General features: G+C 42.0%; 1 protein-coding gene across 1 annotated transcript; it reads right to left on the bottom strand.

Annotated features, from left to right (window-relative positions):
• Window positions 1-207: 207 nt before the first annotated feature.
• MAS1 (MAS1 proto-oncogene, G protein-coupled receptor) lies at window positions 208-1243 on the bottom strand. Its single transcript, XM_064651276.1, has one exon. The coding sequence runs from the start codon at window positions 1210-1212 to the stop codon at window positions 223-225; it is 990 nt and encodes a 329-aa protein (XP_064507346.1). The 5' UTR covers window positions 1213-1243; the 3' UTR covers window positions 208-222.
• Between the last annotated feature and the right edge of the window lie 20255 nt (window positions 1244-21498).

A 21498-nucleotide genomic window follows, 5' to 3' on the forward strand; every position in this document is an offset into this window, starting at 1 on the left:
AGTCACATCAGGATGTAGCATGTGTTTGAATAATTAAAAAAATACAAATAAAAGTTATCTTTATTCTAGTCCATATTTTTCCATTGCTCAACCACCAAAGATAACAATACCATTTCACTACTGCTTTTTACATTCTATGGAAGAAAAATACTTTTAGTTTTGCAGTGGTTTATTAGACCTTCCAAGTCCAATTATTTGCCCCTAGAGTTTTGCCCCTAAGCTTTAGAAAATTGTTTCAGCTATATCCAAACTCATGCCAACTTCCTGGCTTCTCGGCCGCAACCCATCAGTGAGCGCTCTACTAAGAACCACTTTGAGGCTTTCCTTGAACCTCTTCTTCTTACTGCTTCCTACAAAGAAGTAAACAAGGGGGTTGATGCTACTGTTAACGGTGGAGAGAACGACAGTGACGTGGTTCTGCTGGCTGAGCAAAGATGACCAGTGGTGATAATTCAGAAGATACAACAGCCTCATAGGCATGGCAAAGATGAGGAAGACAATGACCGTGGCCACAATGATGATGTAGAGCTTTGACGAATGAGGTCTCAGGGAGTTACGATGAATCCTGATAACTAAGATCAGGCTGGACAGAATCATTAGAGGAATGAAGATCATGAAAGTCAGGATCCACGTGAAGATGAGCAGTGCTTGGCAGTGGTTGCCGTTGTCGAATTTTTCCTTTGTTGAATCATCTTTGCATGTTAAATATTCGGCTACTGTCATCAGAAAAGACAGAGTCCACAGGATTGCACACACAATTGCCGATTGGTGCTGTGACCGGTGGCATCGGTACCAGATGGGGTAAACAATAGACAGACACCTCTCAATACTGATGGCTGTCAGGAGATAGAGACCAGTATTATAGCCAAGAAGGAAGATGATAGATAGTATGGTGGTGATATAATAGTAAAAACCATATGCAAATCCAAAACCAGCAATGTACTCAATTGACAGAATAAATGTACAAAGCAGTAAGGAGATATCAGCAATGGACAGGTGTGTGATATACGCAGTGAATGGGTTTCTTTTGATCTGGAAGCAGAGGCACCAGAGGACAATTCCATTTTCACAAAAACCCAGGAAGGAGATGATCATAATTACCCAAAGTGGGGTCAATATCTCCCAGACCCTTTCCTGTGTAGAAATGTTTCTGTGCATTGAGATGTTCTCTGTGCCTTCGCTGGGATGAAACGTTATGTTTGACTCATCCATGGGGAAAGCTCAAGTTTGGATAGCACAGCTCTTCCTTCTGTAAATATGTATAAAAATATACTGTGAGCATTGTGTGCTCCTCCCCTCCCCCTTTTCTTTCTGTTTTGCGGACCCTCAATTTCTGGTCTTACTTGAAGGCCTTGGCAAAAGGAAAACCAGTTTTGATATACTGATGCTAGCTGAAACCCAGTTAGAACTACTTTTGGCAATCTTAAAGATCACTAAGCCCATCATGCTAGCAGAAATCTTGAGCTTTCTTCTGTATAGGGGTCAGCATATGAGATTCTTTCAAAGAGCTCTTGGATAAGCAGTGTCTCAATCACATTGCAAAGTTTCTTGATACAGTCATCACAAATAGTTTTGGTGGCTCTTCTTACAGCCCTAGATTGTTCCCAGAGAGGTCTATTCAGCTCTATTGAGACTAATGGCACTAATTTTAAGTTAAACATATGTATTTCAGCTGAATTTGGCTCATAGGTTTTTTGTTTAAAGAAAAAAATTGATACCGACATCAGTTTTCCAGAAAGGGATTTAATAAGTAAATCAAAATAGTATGTAGTTACTCAGCATTGTATTCCCCCCAAGTACAGAGGTGGAGGGAAGTTGAGAGAGCAATTTTTTATCCACTTAAAATGTCATTCATCACAACATAACGTAATTTAACCATGTTTACACACTCTGAACACTTAGCACAACTGCAGGTGTCTTATGAACATTATAAATCCAAACCATCATAAGGAGATGTTAATCACATCATGTTCATCATCATCATTACAAGTTGTTCATCTTCCCTCCCATTGCTATAATGGTTTTAACTGTTGCTTTGCTGAATTATGGGATACGTTCTCCTTTTCTATGTCTCCTTTTATCTCATAATGGAGAATTAGTAGCATTGGCTTCAGCTGATTTTCATAAAAATATGTCATGTGCCTTTCCCTGTTAACTTCCCAGCTACCTCTGTGATGATACACAGTCACATTTAAGACCCTTGCAGATTTACTGATGTTAAGAGGGAGTAATTGTTGACAATAAGCTTGCCTAGCTGACTTGGTTTATTCATATAAGCAACTTTGTTCATTAACATGCCATAATGAGAATTTACCCATATAAGAACATCAAATGCAAGGTAAAGAAGTCTTACTGGGGCACCTTTTGCAATGGTTATTTAAACAGAGCCATTCACCCCAGTCATAAATTTTCTCTCATAAGCCTTGCATTTCCTGGTTTCAAAACAGCTTCTGAAGATATCATAGTCTAAGAAAGCGCATTCAGTAAACAACCTGGGAAGCCTTAGGGCATGCTGGCATCTAAACCTCCACGAAACTGTTAATTGTGATCCCACCTGTATGTTGACCGTGCCACCATCTCAGATAGTTGAAGAAAACAAACAGCATAGCTGGGCATGTGATAGAGAAATGAATGTGAATACAAGAAGTAAATACAGTGACTAGAATGAGTGGAAAGCCTCCCAAAACCAATGTTCTGCAAAAACTGCAGAGGGAAGGAGCTCAAACAGTGTGCTGCTGGAAGTATAGTAAAGCTTCACAGGAGAAAAGGAGAAGAGAAGCTATCTCTTTCAAGAGTTAAAACAAATAAGAAAGGAAAAAAAGAATGAAAATGCTAAAACAAAAAAAGACTGAAAAAAAGACTCAAAGTATGAAAATACTCAAGAAAGTTCTTGGTTTCTATTACTGTATAAAAGGAGTTTTCCTCTGGATAGTAAAACAAAAAGGAAAAAGTTCTTGACTTACTAAGGTCATTCCCACATGAGAGCGTTCAGAGACAAGGACGGAAAGAACCCTCTCCTTCCGGATACATCCATGATCTGTTCAGATTTCCCTGAAGCTGTTGAAGAACTTCCTTGAAGAAGCTGAAGGTTACCTTCTCCAACCATTTGCCTTTGGTAAGAGGGAGAACAAATAGTGACTGTGACCATGACTCCCTCAAAAAGAAGTGTGCAGTTCTCCCATTGCTCCAAAAGTCTGAGGCATGCCAAATAAAGGGTCCCAAGCTCATCATCTGAGGCTGAGCTTCAAATGGCATCACTCAGTAACTGGCCAACTCATCTAGCTGAAAGCCTGGGAGTTAACTCTTGTGGGAACTGAATGGCAGTATATGGAAAGTTGTCCTGAGCTGCTACAATACCAAGAGACTTAGTTTAAACAAACAAACACAAAGTGAGTAGAAAATCTATTTGGGGATGTTAAAATCCAAGGGAAAAATCTCAATTTAGAACTGTGCCACCACATGCCATCTAAAAAAAATAAAAGTTGATCTGTAAATTTTTTTTATAATTTTAATATGAGAGAACAGGAAAGTGAGAAGGACAGAGAATGAGAATGAAAAAGAAAGAAAAAAGAAGGTGAGAAAGAAAAAGAAAGAGAAGGAAAGAGACAAAGAAAAGAAAGAGAAAGAAATAAGGAGGAAAGGAGGGAGGGAAGGAAGGAAGGAAAGAGGGAGGGAGGGAGGGAGGGAGGAAGGAAGGAAGGAAGGAAGGAAGAAAAACTAATGCAAGAAAGAAAGAAAGAAAGCACAGAGCAAAGAAAGTAGCCCATTATTGAGTTAGTCTCATACATCCATTCCTCTAGGTAAAAACTGTACCTTGAGATTATTCTACAAAGAAAAAAAACAAAACAAAACAAAAAAACCAAATGCTGATGCAAACCAAAAAACTGTTCTTGAGATTTAAACAGCCTCCCCTGAAAAGTTCAAACAAATCTAGGAGCAGATAAACTCTTTGAAAAATCCCCTGAGGATGTCCCCTGCTTTTGCCCCAAGTATTAGGTTGTTTTTATATTCAGATGTTAGCAGAACAAACATTCTTAGCCAAAAAAGGAGAGAGTTTGCTTGGTCTTCTCCTTTAGATGTTTCACTAAAACTACCAAATCCCCAAATGGGAAGAGCTACTAACTGGTGTGAGAAGTAAATGACCCCATATGGAGGGTCAGAATAAAGTTAGGAAAGGAACAAAGTGAAAAAAAAAACAACTTCTAATTGCTTTTTGTTGGCTTAAGTTGTAATCTCCCTTACGTTCAACACCTACAGGACCAAAAATTTCAAGCTACTTCTGAAAAAAACCAACTTGTTCCTTTCCCCAAAAATGAAATATACATAGGAGTAACATTTTAAGATTGACCAGGTACTTGTGTTTGCAGCCCATGGCGCAAATGCTATCCAAACCCAACTCTGCCCTGCCCTCCGAGTCTCAATGGGCCAGCTGGTTTGTGAGACCTCCCTCACGCACACAGCATCTCCTCCATGACTGGTCCCTGGAGCACCATCAGTCGCCATCTACATGGCCAGGGCAGCCGAGTGAAACCTGACCTTGAGGGGAATAGGTCACAGACACAGCTTATCCTTGGTGATTTCGGGAGTAACAGGAAGGGTGAATAGCACAGTGCGACTCCATGCCTGCTGACTGCTGCAGTGTTTGTATCAGATGCTGCCAAGAGATGGAGCGGCTATTTCTGAACCAGTTTAACTATTCAGATATTGACCAAGGGGGCTACAATAGCAAAACATGGAACCTGAACAGAACTTGAGACTAGAAATTAGTATTGACAGTAAAGACATGATGGGCAACATGGATACTCTTTTAATTTCAATCTAAACTGAATATAGAGGAAGGTATGATATAAATGATAATTTATCCTAAAAATTTTCTCTCAGATACTAACTTGGTGGGACAAAGCAGCTTTGCAGTAGATGTAAACTGAATGTACTAACACTTGAAAATACGTTCTATGAAGGAAGTTAGCAGTGTTACTTTTTTTTTTTTTTTGAGTCTTTGAATAATTTCATGTTCTTATATCTCCAGTTCCTGGAAGCAGAAGGTAACCTGTAAAGAACTCACAATTAATTCATTAAACAGAACCCAACAACCTAGGATTTATAAACCAAATTAAGAGGTTTATGTGGTTGATACAAGGGCCAGCATGTAAAAGAACCCCTGTGTACCCAGGAGTCAGATCTCCTAACTATATACTTACATGAGCCATAACAAAAACCCTTCAGGGATGAGCTTTGGTAGCACTTTCAGGCAGTACAATTTTTCCTGATGGTCATTCAGTCATTACCACTTCACAGCTGAAATTCATTCCATAATTATTCAGCTCAAACACAGGTTAGGATTTGGGCTTAGGTTTGAGAGTGTAGACTGAAGATCTGCGTGTAAACCACTAACAGAGAGCTGAGGGGCACACTGAAAAACAGAGGGGCTGTAAGATGGCCAAAGCCTAAACAGGGGGGGCTCTAGAGTGCTGTGGAGAGCAAATAGGGGCACACTGGGGACAAGCTGGAGAGGGACTTCTTACAAGGGCATGTAAGACAAGGAGAAATACCTTCAAACTGATAGGGTTTAGATTAGATATTAGGAAAAAATTCTTCACTGTAAGAGTGGTGAGGCAGTGGAATGGGTTGCCCAGAGAAGCTGTGGATGCCCCATCCCTGGAAGCATTCCAGGCCAGGCTGGATGGGGCTTTTAGCAACCTGATCTAGTGAAAAGTGCCCTGCCCCTGGCAGGGAGGTTGGAACTAGATGATCTTTAAGGTCCCTTCCAACCCAAACCATTCTGTGACTCTAAGAAATGCATGGGTCGTAAATGTCTTAAGACCCACTAAGTCTCACAGAGTCTGGAAGAGCCATTATGACTTACAGTTACTCCTCAATAAGTGATATGAGAATTATCATTAAAGTAGGAGTTCGGCTTGGGGTAAATTTAGAGTTAAGGTTACCCTAACCCAAAACTCACCACAGAACTTGCTAGACATCTTTTATCCTACTTGTATCAGCCACGATGCTAGTACATGCCAGTTCCCTAAAGGCTGGAAATTGATGGATTGTGTTTTATAGGCAACAAGTGTGAGACCTGAATTTATTGTTAGTTTCTGCAAAGCAAGGTGAAAGTATGTGTCACCAGCAAGTTTTGAGGCCAGCAGGGATCATCTGTTCATAGCTAAAAGTAAGGTTGTGGTAGGAGTTAAAATTCAAGAAATGAAAGACAAAGGCAACTAAGTCTAGAGACTGTTAGTGTCAGTTGTAAAATCCTCTTAAGGGCAATCATAAGATTGTGTTTTCCTGAGAACAGTATGGAATGGCAGGCTCTAAATCAAGGATTACTGCTTAATCCTACTGAGACATTTTGACAACTTCAGTTGGTAAAGGTGAATTAATCATATTATTTTGTGGCTGGTTAAGACCCACCACATGTTGTTTATGAAAGTGGATTTAGAGCCTGTGGCAGAGGGTCTGAAAGCTGGGTGTACTGAAAGCTGGGAAAAACCTTACCTGAGGTAAGAATAAGGTTGCTAGTAAGATATGAGCAGTTTATAGTTGCTATTGGGATCATACAGACCCCTAAAATAGTTTGGTAAAGCTATTTTCAGAATACACTTCTATTCTTGGTCAGAGATGTTTTTTAATGGTTCACGAATTTTAGGTTTTGTTCTGAAAATGCTGATGAGAAAAGGGTAGTTAATAGCAGACAGAAAGTCAGGGATAGGTGGGGCCCAAAATGGTGTGCAGATCTCTGGAAGCAAAGTGAGATGGCTGGCCCATTACTGTGTTGCCCAGACTGGTGGAAGGTTAGAGGACTTGTTTATGTGTGACTTCATGGACTAACTGTCCTGAGAGCAAGGGAGGATTTGGAGATGTTCCTGCTCCTGACTTGAGCCGCACCTTTTTTTCCAACCTGTGCAGTCCTGGCTGACGTGCCAGGGCTCGGCACTCAGGGGTGATGTCAGCAGGAGCAGAGATTCAGCTGGCCGGCCCCAGGGCGAGGTGTGCACTGCTCAGTAATGTTTCTGCTGGGATGTGGTGGGGACACAACTGGCTCCACATGTGCAACCCCAAAACCAGAGGGAAATTGGCCAGTTTGGGTGCTCAGACATATTCGTGTGATATCAGATGGCCATGTTTACCCAGCTGGGTGCAGCACACACAGTGTTCTGGATATGAGCTCATTCCTCTGTTCTGTTATGGTGCTGTGAGGAAGCAGACAGAGTAAATTGCAGGGAGTTTCCCAAATCAGATAGAGGTGGGAAGCAGAGAGAGAGTATCAGCAAGCGAGGAGCTCTTCGTGATGCTGTGAGCTTGGGAAAAGTAATATAGAATAACAAGGTTTCCTACTGCTCATGTTTATCCCCTATAGTTTTTTTTTCAGGGGGTTTTCAACTGTCTGTAGGCCTATCCTTCAGTCCTTACATGCCTAGGAGGTGGCAGCTCTTACCTTGAAGACAGTGGGGTCTGTCCCCAGTGGAAATCTACCCTAGCTAAAATCAGTATGAGTCTTATTTCCCTCTTGGTCTGGTCACTGAGGGCACAAATGCTAGCACCAAACCCAGCAACATCATGCATCAAAAGAGAAAATAAACTGCACCTGTCTGCTGGCAGCCCCAACAGCAACTGAGCGTTAGGGCCACCACTGCTATGTAGTGTAAGACAATACAGGAAGCAGTATTTTGTTTCTACATTTTTATTTTATATATGTAAGACAATACAGGAAACGACTGGGGAGACAATAGGGTAAGAATGGAAGTAATAACTTGGTATATTTAAATAACAAATATAGGCAGTTTAAACCGTTTTAGTTTTAATTGTGCAAAGCAGAAGTTACAGATCAGAAAATGTGACTAAGGCATGACAGAGATGAGTCAGAGCTTTCCATGACAAAATGTTGGAAGAAAAGCTTTGAGTGCCAAGTAGCCAGTAAACTTAGCTTTCTACTTTGTTTAGGTTGAGATAAGATGGTGTGGTTATATCCAGTTACTGCATACAGACCAAGACATTTTGTATTACTGATAAAGTTAATGAAAGAAGGGTCTGGTGCCACGGTGCTCTATCCTTCAACCTGTGTTGTTTCTGGATGTTCTCATCAATAGATGTCCAAATCCTTCTTGAAATAGAGTTGCTGGTCAGACTAAATTATATCAAGTGCCTGCTCCTAGTAAGAAAGACTGCCCTGAAATAATGTTTACTCTTGATTGTAGTAACCTGCCTGTTTTCTTTCTTTTACCCCTTTTTATTTTTGTTCTGTATCGCATGTTCATCATTTACATGCATTTCCAACTTATCACAGGAGTTAGCCGTTATTCTTTATTTGGTCTCTGCACTGCAGGAATAGGTGGCTGAGATGCTTGATGCATGTTACCGTGAAACCTTAATTTCTTTGGCTGGGTTCACTGAACAGCCAGGATTTTTCACCTGAGTCTGGTGGTCCACCTAACTCCCCGCCCTCTGCACAAGAGAAATAGCTATGCTGTTGAGGATTCCTCGTACTGGAAAATTATTTAAAGAATGATAAGTGCTGTATAGAGGCACTGGTAGTTAAAAAAAATTAACCTAGATGACACAGGAATTGTTGACAGCTCTTTCTGGACACTCTTTGGACTCAGCCAGGATAGGTCTGTGACTCCTTAGGGCAACATCTTTACAAGTCATCTAATGACATGCTTGCAAATGTAACTACTGTGTATGATTGCAATTAGATAATGAGCAGTAAACAACAAGAGCTTTGTAATGATGTCTGAATGAGGTGCGTATTGCTATGCGATGCTCCGGTTTAGAACAGGACTTTCCATCAGAACTGAAGTGGTCTAAAGGTCCATGAATTAATTCAGTATTTTAAAAATTAATATTTCACTATGCATATCACATTGTTGTTCTGCAGGGAAACTGTAGCCCAGTTTTCTCATGTCTCATTTCTCCTTTATTGAACTGAACCTCCCACAGTGCACCATGGAATATAACTTCGTATCACACTTCTCTTTTCTCTTGGTGTCCAAGGGAGAGCCTGACTAACAGAGATGAACCAGAGAACAGTGCATCACAACATCATTTCAGAAGGGAAATATTTTGTACTGCTTTAGGATTTTTCCCAAATGATGAATTTTTAAAATGAAACTCCCAAGTAGCTGAACATTTGCCTTTGAGTAAAGCTCTTCTATTATTTTTTAATTGCTTCTAATACCCCTCTCTTTCCAAAGACAAAATACAGACTGAGAGATAATTTTTACTTTTCAAGGTGATTCAGCTTGAACACAAGTGCAAAACAAGCTCATGCAGTAGGTTTAATGCATGAAGTCAGAAAGTCACTGAGTGAAAACACACAACTGTCTCTTCTATATATTAAATGTATATATCTGGAGTAGATCTAGAGTCCTAAAATATAAAAAAGCCATTATATTTTCTGAAAAAATAAATTTTTACAATGTAGCAAGAGTAAAAAACAATGACTGATGGTAGAAATCATGAGGCCTGTGTTTACTCTGTTTCAGACTTCCTCAATGTCATCAAAATTCCTCCTCTGCAAAATGGGAGTAACTTGGGAGCACTGGGAGACAACTTCAAATCTGTGAGATACTTACATAGCAGAGTAATATAAATACAGAAAATACAAGGCATTCACCTACTACTTCAACCTCACAAACACAATAAGAAATGAGTTTGATTCTATTACAGTAAAAACAAGGAGTATTGGCTTTTTTAAATATTTTTTTTTCAACTTCCTCCTTTATATCTTCAACAAAAATGGGACAATATGCTGAGCTGTAGTAAGTCATCACAGGGAAATCAGTGTCAGTAAACAAGGTAACAGTTCAGACCCTGCACATGAACAAAGGCTGCTCTTGAGAACTCCAGATTAGGATTTCTAGCTCCCACGGTGATGTAGGGGTACATCTTGCCAAAGTTTCAGCAAGTTTTGCTGTGTCATCAGTTTGCTTTCAGAAACAGTATTGACTTGTCCTCTTCTATTCATAGTTTGGTTTGGTAACAGCATTTACCCTGCAGAGTTAAGGTAACACAGTAAGTTGTGTAGTGAACAACAACCAACCAATTTGCAGCTGGAGATAAAGGATCTGAAGTTCTGCATTTTTTAGAAATTCCATTTCTTCTTCCTGCATCAAAACATAAGGTTCCTTCTTCCTCTGACTTGGAAGGGTTAAAGACACCACTGCTTTCTCCCTCCTCTTAACAGAGACTTCCAGCAACTAAAATATATTCAGTCACTTGAAGTCTCAGTCTTTTGTTAAGAGAAAGTATTTTCCTCAAAATTTAGATACTCCAGGGACTACTGCTGCCTTTATTTCCTGCTGAATACATTTCCTAGGACTACATTTTTTCTTCCTTGTCATGCTTTCCCTTTATCTTTTGATGACAAGGACACATGATATTTTTCTTGCCCTATGAGCAACACACCAGCATCTCTGTGTGGCTCTTGGCCATGCAATATGTGTTGCTGGCCACAGTGGAACCAGCCAGAGGAAGGGCTTCAGGGCATGTCCCAAGTGGGCAGTCGTGTCTGCTTATGCACCCATGGTGAGATGGAGTGAGCCTGAGCTGGTTGTGCAGAGTAGAGCCAGAGTATCACAGAAATGTTCAGGTTACCACCAGCTCCCAGGCCAACACAGTCCCAGTAAAACCTATGGAACATAGCCCTGGCAACAAAGCACTTAACTGCACTTTAACAGCTCACAAGGCACCTAATGCTGAAAAGATTGAAGGTTGGCAGCTCTGTATCATCTATCCTGTTTCTCTGCCTCATTATGATATTTTTTTTCTCACTGTTCCTGTCTTAATCTTTTAATAACTTCTTGTGGTTTACAAGCATCCAGATTCCCACTGACAGGAATATACCTTCTCAGTGAGGTTGAAGAGCAGAGTTTACAAGCATGACTCAAGGCACATTTAAGTGCACTTAATACATTTTCTCCAACTATGTTGTTATGTGGACTGTTCTGCTGTGCTACAAAGAAATCAGTCTCTGATCTATGTTCTCAACAAAGCTATTTCCTTAGTACTCCTCCAAATATGGATTGATGGAAGGAGATAGTGAGATGTCAGTCACAGAGCTAGACAGTACCTCCTCATCAAGGCCGAATGTACCAATCATCCAGATGACTGTATAGTATACAACATGTATAATATTTATACACGTATCTTGCCAAAATTAAATTTACTACTCTCCTAGCTGAAGAAGGGCTTAGTTTCTGGTGTTGTTTTATTTGAGGGACAGGGATGGCGGAAGGAAGAAATAGTAAGAGACCAAAGTATAGTTGGCAGTGTAGAAGCCATATGAGTCAGAAGAAAAAAAGTAGGTAAAAAGATTAGTAAAATAACCTCATGGACTGTATCTCTTTTTTGCACTGGAAAGTTTTGGAGACATTGTGATGGCTAAAGACCAAAATCAGAGCTGTCTTTTGACACTGCATAGAGATGGAGTGCCATCATTCAGAGCTGGAAGGCAACTCCAGTGACAGAGTCCTGAAACAGATGCTGGAAGGGTGACATGCTGACCTCTCCTTTTCAAATAAACAATACACTGACATTAATAGGGCAGGACCAGAACTGCAAAAGCACAGAGCAAGGAAATAGCCTCACAGCAGTCAGCTGCTGGCAGGCCACCACTGTTCTGGGCCAGTAGTGCCCCGTTGGCTCTGCAGAGAAGGCACAGACATCCAGCACTGGTGCAGAGCTGTTGTGCTATCCTTGGTGTGCACCATCTACCCTGCCTGCTATTGCTGTGGCTTGCCTTGGTACCAGGGACCATGCAGATGAATGAATTTCTGAAGCTGGTGCTAAAGGGCCTACCAGCAGTCACATCCCCACATAGCAGTGATGAGGGAGGTCATGGCACTCACCTGCTCCTGCCTCCATATGCTAGTGATGATCTGCACGGAATAGGGAGCTCCAGGAAAGCTGTGGAGACAGTGGCTGGTTACCCCCCAAGCCACCGGCGGCACCATGTCAGGATGGCAAGGCAGTGGGGTTCATCCCTCACATGGCAGACGAGTCACTGGAGTCCGTGTGCAAACCATCATGACTGGTGGTTTGATGACTGCACTGGGACAGAGAAGGCAATATGAGGAGATGCTGGCCAGAATCTGTAAACATGCTTTTTTTTTTTTGTTCCTATTGCCTGTGATAGTCTCCATGGGCATGTGCTAATCCTGCTTTGGCAGAGTTAAACTACAGTACAGATTTGTGAGCCCAAAACCAGGCTGTAGAGTGCTTCCTGATCCCAACTAACTAGTTTTACAGGGGTTTCTTGTATCTTCTCAGCTACTTAAGCAAACCGGTATGTGCACCTGAGGATAGAATCAGGGTGGAGCCTCTGAATACAAAGGCTTTGTGTGGTATATAAACCACAAACTCTTCTGAAAGGCAAGCTCAAGTTGGCATGGCATGTTGAGCTTGGTTTAAGTAACACCATCTAAATTCTAGCCTGTGTTCAGGCACTTTATTCAATCAAGGCTTAAATGCTTCAGTCTTCACATTTTCATCAGCTGGGAAGAAACAGCTGAGGGGGTGGCACTGCCTGTCCCATAATTGCAAATGCAAACCTTTCTTGTGATGACCATTAAACTGTAGGTGCATGATTCCTGGAGAAACATTGTGCCAGGCAAAACAAGGCCAGGCTTTTCAAGCATTCATCTCCTTGTGTCAGTGGTGAAACAGACTTCCCCGGTGGAAATATGTGATTGAGTAAGCCTAATTATACCTTCTGGCTTCCAAGAACAGTCCTTTATGTTAATGCAACAGGAGATACATTCTCTGCCCTAGTTCACAACCGAGAGCACTCCACGACTGTAGTAGCTGGTACAATCTTCCAGAGTGGCAATACTCATATTTTTGCTTGTTTCTCACATATCTCAAATACACCATTATATCACAAGCAGATCAGCCCCTTGTATCGCTCTCGGACATGACTTTTGTAGCACTACGAGACAAATTACATGTTCATGTGCTGCAAAACTTTTCTTTCCATACAAAACATTGTATAAGAGTAAAAATTCTTCTGAAATAGGAACAGGTGGCCCTTCCCTTCTAGGGTCATTTCTTTCTCATATGCCAAAGCCAAGCTCAGATGAGGATTTGGAAACACTTCTGGGGAAAGGAGGGGAAGATTTTCCTTTTTGAGCCTCCACCCTGGTCCTTTCTGCACTTGGATAGCTTCATAATCTGATGGCTGTAGAAGCCAGAGATGTCCTCCTGGAGCTAGATAAAGGCCCAGGCTGCCAAACTGTCTGTTTGACAGCTGATTTGAAAACAAGCAGACCTTAAAACAGTAATTCTGCCATTGCATTGGCTTCAAACTTTTGTGCTGTCCCAGTTACAACATCAACCCTGCAGCTTTTCCAAGTGCATGCGGTGACCTGCCTTGGCTTTGTCTTTCACTTTCCTCCCACATGGCTCATCTACAGGCTGTGCAACACCTGCTTGGTGAAGAAGTCATGAGCCAGATTAGCTGGGGTTCCCCTTGCCATGAGCATGGTGGCTGCCACTGAATGTCTGCAATTCTTCACATGCACAACTACCCACTATCTGCAAAAAGTAGCATGCTGGCATTATTCAAAATAAAAGTGATATTTTCTAAGCACATATCTTAAACATTTTAATTACTGCAGCAGCTCCCACTGAAACCTCTAGCAAAGCTCACTCCTTGGCTTGAAATTTGCTTGAATCTTGACTTAAATTTTTGTCCTGAAAAATTGAAGAAAACTGCCTGTGAAGCACATTTTTTCCCTCCAGCTAGGAAATTCCATGATTACTTCTGTCAGACATTATCTGAAAATGTCAGAACACCTTGTTCTGGCTGACAAGATTGTATCACCTCTGGCACGATAGTCCATCTGGGCTGGAAACTGATCTGGTCATCAGAGGACCGCAGTTTCTGAACAAACTGGGAGAAGAAAGGCCAGAAGATCCTTAATACATTGAGGAAGGAGTATGATCAGCTTATAGATGGGATTATATTTTTTAATGTAATAACAAGAAATTGGTCTTTGCAAAGTAAGAGCTCCCACCTAGTCCTGCATTCCCACTTCAGCATATTGATGATATCACTTCAGATGAGTGGAAAAAAAATCAGTATATTCTTCTCTGCAGCTACTCTGCTCTGGGAATTCTGGATTCAAGTGTTTTGTCTGAAACACTGGTACTAATGAAGTCTGCTTATTTGGCTTTAATCTAGTTCATGGGTATATCTGTGACCTTCCATTCCTGTAGAACCAATGGAGCCTTTAGCATCCCATTTGCTTTGTTTTTCAGGTCCTGCAAGCAAGAAAATTGTTGGAGAAAGAAGGTGGCTAACTCCTGATTCCCTAGAGACCAGAATAGCCTTAAACAACCATAACAACAAGTGTTGTGCCCGCAGTTACTCCTTCATGAGAAATGAAAAAGCACGTGAGGCTGCCACAAAGTTCATGTTCTGCCCCAGCAAGGAGAATATGAGAATAGTAGGTGTGGGTGCTGTAAGTATAAAACAAGAGTCTTTGCAAATACCTCTGGCCTACTTTGCCTGCAAAAGAAGAAAAATAATTTGAATTGTAATACCTGTTGGCTTATTGTTTTTAATCAATGCCACCTAGTAGTCCATTTTTTCTGAGTCTTCTTTAATTAATAGAGTCCACAAATAAATATTTAAACAGCCTAAAGGGGTTTTGCCATTTGATTCAAAACTCAGAGATCAAATGCAGCAGAATAAAGATTTCATCTCAAACTTAATTTTTTTTAATAGGCTTATTTTTAAAGAGCAATCATAGGGTTTTATTCTTACTTATAGAGTTTTAAAATGCCCTTGCACATTCCCTATTAGCTCTCTAAAAGCAGACCAGTAAGGTGGTTCTTCGCCTTTGTTGACACGAGATAACAAAGGACACACTGGGGAAGGTCATGGTGACAAAGCTGACCACCCAGCCCTTCCTCAGAGACATTGAGGCTGTGTCTCAAGGCAAGGAGGCACAGCCTCAGGGAGCATAAGCCTAGGACACAACCAGCTTCTCCCCTTTTCTGATGAATATAGAGAACAGATTGAAGTCAGCACACTGAACTGGAGAGATTAGTGCTGCACCCCTGGTTAGGTCCTTGGAGACAAATTACAAGAAAGTTCGTGACTCATGGAAAATGTAGGCCCTAGTCGCACAAAGCATTGAACGTTATCAGCTGTTATTACCATAAATTGGGTAAAAGATGCTTAGTACTTTTTACTTTTCCAAGTCTACATAAATATGAGCATGCTACACCAGACAGCAAAAGGTGCAAGATCAAATGATACTGTGAGCTATGTATACATAGTTATGTATACATTGTGTATAGTTATGTATTAACACAATGCATTAATTACCATTTTGACACAGAGGGACACAGATCACTTTGATGAACGACTTTGTGTTCTGTAAAATATTACAAACTGTTCTGTTACATAAACAAGACTTTAAAATGTGATTTTTTTAATGATAGTTATGATTTTATCAGATTGATTTCCATAGTAAGTACTTAGTAGCTGATGAAACACATTGTAATACAGATTATTTGCTAACATGGTCATACTTTATGGGGTTTTATCAGAAGAAGAGAAGCATCTTTCATTGCTTTGGGGCTCTGGATTCCTAATATTGATCCACAAAATGAAGATCAGTAATTTAAGCAACATTCAGAGACTATGCTATTTCTAATATGCTGGACTCATGAAAAATTAAGTTGTTTGCAATCTCTCTGAATTGTAATACTTATGAACTTTTAAACTATATAAAAATGAAATTATGATATTTTACCATCAGCTTCAGTAATACAAACTGATGGCAGGACACCCTCTACTTGCTGACAGAGGAAACAGTTCTCAGTTCAAATGACACTGTGACAGAGTTGAACATTTGTTCCTCATTACAGACTCAGCAAAGCATAATAAGACTGAGTCCAAGGGCTGAGAAGACAGCGTGCTATTTCTGAAGGCAGTCCTTGTCAGGTGAGTGCTTCCCAGCTCCTCTTCAAGATTCTGTGGGAATGCAATCATCCTCCAATATCTGTGTTCCAAGATGAACAGCAGCAAATTTACTGTGCATTTCCTATCTCTGGCCATCACTGATGTGACCTCCATGCACATGGAGTGGGCCTGCAATTACCTGCAGTTTCTGGGGAGCTTCTCAGCCATCTCTTGGCACTGGGCGTTGTTTTCTGCTCTGTGTACAACTCTGGTTCCTTCCTTGTGACAGCTGCAGTGCAGTGCCTGAGGGTGCTGTCCCTGGCATGGCACCAGCGCAGTTGGCCTGACCCCCTCTCATCTCATGAGTGTGCTCTTCCTTGGAGCCTATCCTATGTGCTTAGTGGGATGGAGGATTTCACCAAATGGAGAACTCACAAACTCTGCTTGCTGAGGCCTCTGGGAGCAACAATGCAATAATTATCTTCACTTCAGCCATTAATTACTTCATTTTTAACCCACTCATCCCACATCCCTCCAGTTTGGTCTTGTTCATCACTGTCTAAAAGAGCCCTCCAAATGAGACTTGACCTCACCACCTTGGTCACTGCCATGGCATTTTTTATCTTTGCCATGCTGTCAGACTCACAACCATTGTGAAACATAGACTTCCTGAATTGCTGTCATTCAGACTCTTGTATGTTTCTGCTTCTTTCAACATCACCACCAGCAGTGCAAACTCCCTGGTGTTCTTTTGTGTTGGGGGATTAAAGAAGATGAGACTTGGAGAAGCCATTTAGAGAGCCCTTCAAAATGCCTTAAAGGATGGGACAGGGAGGGCAAGGTGAGAGCAGTAAGAGACCAGGACAGGTTGGAAACCCAGGAATTTAGTTACAAGACCCTCTTGAAGGGATGCATTCTGCAGGTGGACGAGTTTTTAAGACTTTTGAAGATTATAAAGACAGCAAGTCGCTACATGAGATTATCCAGGAGGAGTTCACAGTCTTCAGCACAAGTGGATCTGAAGGTGAGGTGAAACAAGTGGCAGGTGGTGGTGTCAGATTTGCTGAGTGACAAAATCAAAATATTTTGCCATTGGCAAAGAAAACAGTTTTTTTTAAAAGTTAAAGCAAATTTTCCATATTTTTTTCCCAGAATTGTCCCACGTTTTGTGGTGAAAGCTCCATTTGTAGGTGTATTTGGGATTTCTTGGAACAAACCAAAAACCACTAAATCTTCTGAGACACAGTATTTCACCTCTCAAAAAATGGAGTGCAAGTGGCTACAGAGGGGGGAGCTGATGCTTGGGTATTGCAGGGGGAAGGAGTGAAGGAAGGAAGAAACATTTAATCCACCCTACCAGATAGACACCCTGCCCCTGGCTAGAAAACTAAAATCACTCAGAGTGATTCAAGGGAAATTTCCTCCCAGTCTCTGCCCCAACTGAACAAGCCAACTGAGGAGACTAAAAGGGAGAAACCAGCTCCAGTGCAGAGGGTGCTGGCCCCGGTCTGGGCTGGCTTTGGCACCTGTGGCAAGCTGAATGCAGAGTAGGGCAACCACAGCTGTATTCAGCATCCCAGAACACCTGCCTGAGAATAAGACCTGCGAACACAGAGCCAGCACCACCCCCACACTAGAAAAAGTGTTAGTGTCAAGGGAAATCCACAGTTATAAAGAAAGCTGCATTCATTTTTAAACTTCAGAGTTGCACATCTAGAACAAGATGAGGAGCAAGAGCCCCTCCACAGGGATGCCTCTGGCTGCAGAGAGCCTCCAGACTCCAGACACCCCTCGCTGAGCAGCCAGCCCCAGTCCATCCCCTGGAGACAGCCAGGAGGCTGTAGGACCCCAAGGGAGGCCCAGGAGACTAGTAAGTCTCCTGTGGCATCAGTTCCCATGACCCAGTGGCCCTGTGGAACAATTACATCAAGATGCTTCTGTCCTGCATCCCAGGGGAGGGGGCAAGTCTGAGCACTGCAGGCAGTTGTGGGAGCCTGTGAGTTTGCAAATCCTCACATTTATGTAGGAATGGCAAAGTCTGTTGTACGTGTTTCACGTACAGGACAGCTGAGTTCCAGAGGGTGAGTGAACAACAGCCTGTTTTGATTAAGCTAGCTGCACTTGAGAGCAAGCAGCTTGTTAAATGGTGAGAAATTAAGACAGCATGAACTTTGTTAACCAGAAGCTGGAGGCAAGGCAGAAATTTCTAGCAGCATCTTTTGGAGCAGGGTCAGAACATGCAACAGCTCTGTCCAAACACTGCTGCCAAATTTTATGGGGCAAATAAAATAGCTGTATTCCTTCAAAATTCAGACTGAGGATTGCAGATTACTCTTTCACTGCTTAGAAACCCAGGTAAACTCCAGGAGTGTCAGTGGCTTGGACTACATCCAGACTTAGAAGTACTTTAGGATTTCCTCAATTTGTGTGTGCCTGGGTGATGCTGAACAACCCATTTTTATGTTTTAAATAGCACTCTTTTTTATTTTCCTTTTCAACTGGATGTGTTTCTTCTGCGTTGTAACCATTACCACTTGCAGATTTCCATCTCACAGGTATTTTAAGAACCAGCCTAACTTACATTACTGACATGAGGTTCTCTGCCAACAGACTTGCTGTTGGCATTTTCTTTTGAAGCTTAGCTGTGGAAGGTCTTGTTTAGGTCTACGGGTTAGTACACTTACTCCAGAAACAGAAGAACCAGTGTCTGGAGGAGGCCCTTAGCTGTCCTACATGGGGAGGAAGGGGTGCAGGAATCCCATCTTCATCTTGCCTTTGGTGAAAGATCAATCTCTATTCATCTTTATATGCTCACCTGGCTAGGGAGAAATTGCCAGAGCGTTCAGCTACTCACCTACTTGTTAGGATGCTGATGGGAAAGGCACATTTGAATCCCTCCTCCCCAAGGATCTTGAGTCTCATTCCCCTGCCCAAGCTGCAGGGCAGGGATCTGAATGTCAGGCAGGAGTGCTTCTGCACAGAGTGCCTGTGCTTAAAAGCAAGCAATCCCAGCGCAGATACCCCTCAGAGCTGGGACTGTGCCAAGCTCTTTCCCATAAGGGAAGCCCGAAGGCACTCACATAATATTAAGCACTGGTTTTGTTAAAACCGGTTAAAACCACAAGCTTAAACAAAGTAGTTTCTGCAGCAACAGTAAGCATGAGAAGAGACACAGGGCATAAACTCTCTCTCATCCCCCACACAGCCTGGCAGCTACAACTCTTCCCCATTTTTCATGGCCTCCTACTCGCAACAAACTCACAATTCCTCAGGGGCCTCTGGAAGAAAAGTCTTTCCATCACCTCTGCCCACATATGTTCTCCTTCCAGTCCATGCACCACAGCAATCCTTGGTCATCTTCTGTTCCATGAGCTCCACCTGTCTCTGGGGGCATAGGTGGGACTTGAAGTCAGCTTGCCTCCCTCCCTGCTGCTCGGCTACAGCTTTTGTAACAAAATCCTCAGTGCTTACACATACTTGTGTAAAATACTGCACTCCTGGGGATGTGTGGGCTAGCTCAGGTGACAGCTCTGCAAGCCAGCCATCTCATTTGTCAGCCATCCCCACCAGGAGGCACGCCACATCTCCAGCAAAGCAAGGGATCAGAGATCTGTGCTTTCCCCAGCATTGCTGGTCTGCGTCTCCTTAACACAGCTACCTTTCTGAGGGGACTGCGCTGACAAAACACTCTCCTTCCAATGGTCCCTTATGTCAGACTGGGTGTAATCATCCCCTTTTCCCTAAGCATAAGGGTTGTTGGAAGAAATATGCCTACACCATTTCATGCACTGCCCCTTCTATTAGTCTTCTTGGGGTGGTTCTCTGGTCCTGTAGGCTACAGCAACCAGTTGGAGAGGGGCTGTTGGGAAAAGCCATGGGAAAAAGGGAGATAAAACCAGAAAAGAAAAGTCAGATTTGATGTTGCATATAAAAGAACACCACAAAAATGTGTTAAAAGAGCAGTTGCACAGCAGGCTTTTCCCATGTTTAAGGCATATGGAAAATTCATTACTCGCTTCATCAGCACACAAAGTTCTGACCCAGCTCTGGTGCTGTGATACAGCCAAAGACATTCTGGCTTGTGAGGGTCCCTCCCACGAGGGGGGTAAGTGATGCTGGCACTTGGCACGGGGCTGTTGCACTTGATTCATCCAGCAAGACATCTACAACTTTGCCCTTCCAAGATGCACCAAGGTTTTCGGCTAGGATGTCTTTTGAATGAAAGCATTATGTTAAGAAGAATCATTGATTCACACCATTACAAAACATAGAAGTATATAAAATTTTCTTCCATATGAAAAGAATACCTTTTAAGAGCTAAATCCTGCTCTCCTCCAGTGCGCCACTGTGTATCTGGCATATCACCATTGAAGCCATAAGCAGCAGCAGCAAGGACAGGGGAATATTTAGAGAATTTTGCCTTTTCCATACCTCTCCATTGAAGCAGAGATGTTATCTCAAACCCCACATATTTAATCTTTAATATGTAAAAAAAAAAGTCAACGTATCAAAAATCAAATTGTTCTTGGAAATAGACATATTCAAATCTACAGTGCTCCATTTGTAGGGCTACAATTTTAATGTACACCTTCACAGCTTGAATTTTAACATCTTGTTGCATCAAAGGTTGGAATTATCCTTTCAAGCCTTACATCTAAAGCACAAATTTCTCATACTGCTAAGAAGCAGGTGTGCTGTAACTGCTGCTAGGGACTGTGCTGTGGTTTTATCACTGTCTCAGGGAGACAGGCTTGATTTTCTGAGCTGCCAGCCCTCAGAGCCACTCAGAAGCTCTGACATGCACCTCTTCAGAGCCAGAGTTATGAGGCAGGTTGCACCACCTTAAATTGGCCTCACAAGAATCAAAAGTATCTCCTACTCCTTGCAGAAGACACATAGGAACAAGCATAACCCAAAATACTTTTGATACTTCCAACTTCAATTAGTAACAATGCCCTAGTCTGGAGCAAAAGAGATGGCTGAAGTCGGAATGGCCAGATCAACATGACATCAGCTCAGTTGGTTGGAGCATGGTTCTAATAACACCAAGGTTGTGGGTTTGATCCCTGTATGGGCCATTCATTTTAGAGTTGAACTTGATGATCCTTGTGGATTCCTTCCAACTCAGAATATTCTCTGATTCTGTGACATGTTCAGGAAGATTTTGCCTTGATGAACACCTGCTCAGAAAAACTTGCAGCTCTGTTTCCACAGCCAAATGTTTCTGTTCTGATTTGTTAGACCAGTCCCCAGCTAATGCATTTCCTTCCATGGGAATTGACTGCGAGTACATCTGATCAATCTCTTTAAGAGGCTCTGAGCAGCAAGTGACCCTCAATTATTACAGACAGGCAACTTGTTTCTGTAAATTCTCCCTTAGGAAGGAGATCAGAATATATTCAACCTGGTCTCATTTCTTCTTCATGTATTTACTCTGCATATAAATTTAACAGATTTACAGTTGAAATCTACAGCAATTGTTACTTGTAATTTCTTCCAGCTGTAATGGAGGAAAGCCAATTCTCTTGATTCACTACACTATGTTGCTACATGAGGTGTGTCTGTTCCTTGGAAAGGGAAAAGCC

The sequence above is a fragment of the Pseudopipra pipra genome, chromosome 3, assembly GCF_036250125.1.
Source record: "Pseudopipra pipra isolate bDixPip1 chromosome 3, bDixPip1.hap1, whole genome shotgun sequence".
NCBI lineage: Eukaryota > Metazoa > Chordata > Aves > Passeriformes > Pipridae > Pseudopipra > Pseudopipra pipra.